This window comes from Gastrolobium bilobum, unplaced genomic scaffold (assembly GCF_033153095.1).
Source record: "Gastrolobium bilobum isolate Gb01-03AN ecotype WA unplaced genomic scaffold, APGP_CSIRO_Gbil_v1 utg909, whole genome shotgun sequence".
Classification (NCBI taxonomy): domain Eukaryota; kingdom Viridiplantae; phylum Streptophyta; class Magnoliopsida; order Fabales; family Fabaceae; genus Gastrolobium; species Gastrolobium bilobum.
In genome coordinates, this window is record NW_026895707.1 from 460,826 (window position 1) to 462,841 (window position 2,016).

General features: G+C 53.2%; 1 protein-coding gene across 1 annotated transcript; it reads left to right on the top strand.

Annotated features, from left to right (window-relative positions):
• LOC133292464 (2-methylpropanoate--CoA ligase CCL4-like) lies at nt 1–2,016 on the top strand. The gene has a single exon (XM_061490875.1). It carries the CDS (start codon nt 86–88, stop codon nt 1,742–1,744), a length of 1,659 nt encoding a protein of 552 aa, XP_061346859.1. The 5' UTR covers nt 1–85; the 3' UTR covers nt 1,745–2,016.

Consider the following 2,016-nt stretch of genomic DNA (forward strand, 5'->3'; position numbering starts at 1 on the left):
TATCTCCAATCACTATTTATGATATATTATTCAATCACGACACAGTGGTGTGCGTAGTCTTCGTTTTTCGTTGTGAGTGAGACCAATGGAACAACTGAAGCCAAGTCCTGCAAACTCATCCCCTCTCACCCCACTTGGCTTCTTGGACAGAGCAGCCACCGTTTACGGCGACACTCCTTCCATCATCTACAACCACACCACCTACACCTGGTCCCAAACCCGTCGACGATGCCTCCACCTCGCCTCCGCCCTCTCCTCCCTCGGCATCCGTCAAGGCCACGTCGTCTCCGTCGTCGCCCCCAACATCCCCGCCATGTACGAGCTCCACTTCGCCGTCCCCTTCGCCGGCGCCACCCTCAACAACATCAACACCCGCCTCGACGCCCGCACCATCTCCGTCATCTTCCGCCACGCCGAGTCCAGGCTCATCTTCGTGGACTGCGCCTCACGCGATCTCGTCCTCGAAGCCTTATCCTTGTTCCCTTCCCGGAGTCAACGCCCACTCCTCATCCTTATCACGGATGATACAGTTGAGGCTGAGGTTGATGACTTTGATTTCGCGGACACGTACGAGGGGCTGATGAAGAAGGGCGATCGTGATCCCGAGTTCAAGTGGGTCCAGCCTAACAGCGAGTGGGACCCGATGTTACTCAACTACACGTCAGGGACGACGTCGTCCCCAAAGGGCGTCGTGCACTGCCACAGGGGAGCCTTCATCATCACCGTTGATACGCTGATTGATTGGTCGGTTCCGAAGCAACCAATTTACCTCTGGACGCTCCCTATGTTCCACGCTAACGGGTGGAGCTTTCCGTGGGGGATCGCGGCCGTGGGTGGCACCAACATCTGTGTCCGCAAATTCGACGCTGGAATCGTGTACGATCTCATCAAGCGCCACCGCGTCACTCACATGTGTTGCGCTCCGGTGGTTCTCAACATGCTAACCAACTCCCCCGACAACAAACCGCTCCGGAGACCTGTCCATATCCTCACCGCCGGAGCACCTCCGCCGGCTACGGTTCTGTTCCGGACGGAATCCCTGGGGTTCGTGGTGAGCCACGGTTACGGGCTGACGGAGACGGGGGGATTGGTGGTGTCGTGTGCGTGGAAGGATAAGTGGAACCGGCTGCCTGCGACGGAGAGGGCGAAGCTGAAGGCGCGGCAGGGGGTGAGGACGGTTGGGATGACGGAGGTGGACGCGGTGGGTGAGTCCGGGGAGAGCGTGAAGAGCGACGGCGCAACACTTGGGGAGGTGGTCATGAAAGGTGGGTGCCTCATGCTGGGTTACCTGAAGGACCCTGAGGGAACAGCGAATTGCTTCAAGAACGGGTGGTTCTACACGGGTGATGTTGGGGTTATGCATGAGGATGGGTACCTTGAGATTAAGGACAGGTCCAAGGACGTTATTATTAGTGGTGGTGAGAACCTGAGCAGCATCGAGGTTGAGTCGGTGCTGTATGGGCATCCGGCGGTGAACGAGGCGGCGGTGGTGGCGAGAGCCGATGAGTTCTGGGGTGAGACGCCGTGTGCTTTCGTGAGCTTGAAGGTTGGATTGAAGGATAAACCGAGTGAGAAGGACATCATGGAGTTTTGCAAGGAGAACATGCCCCGTTATATGGTTCCTAAGACGGTGGTTTTCAAGGATGAACTTCCCAAGACATCTACGGGCAAAATTCAGAAATTTTTGCTCAGGCAAATTGCAAAGGACATGGGACCGCTCTCCCACAGTCACAGTCGTATGTGAGTGAAACTCATTCAAACAGTCAACGTCAACTCTCGTCAGTCCAAAATCCATATCGTTATCTAACTATGAAAAATTAGAGAGTCCGAAACCCATCACACTCAATGATATTAATTGTTGAATTTATTAACTAATATAATAACATATCATTTTATATTGTTGACTTGACTGTGTATCTCCTTCAATAAATTCTACTTACAGAATAAGAACCTAGATTATTTACTTTTATACCATCCCACTACAATTATTTACTTCTCTTATTTTTCCTCTTCCGA

Bases quoted from the DNA above. Each gene is read 5' to 3' on its own strand.
- LOC133292464 (XM_061490875.1), top strand. From the start codon at position 86: ATGGAACAACTGAAGCCAAGTCCTGCAAACTCATCCCCTCTCACCCCA.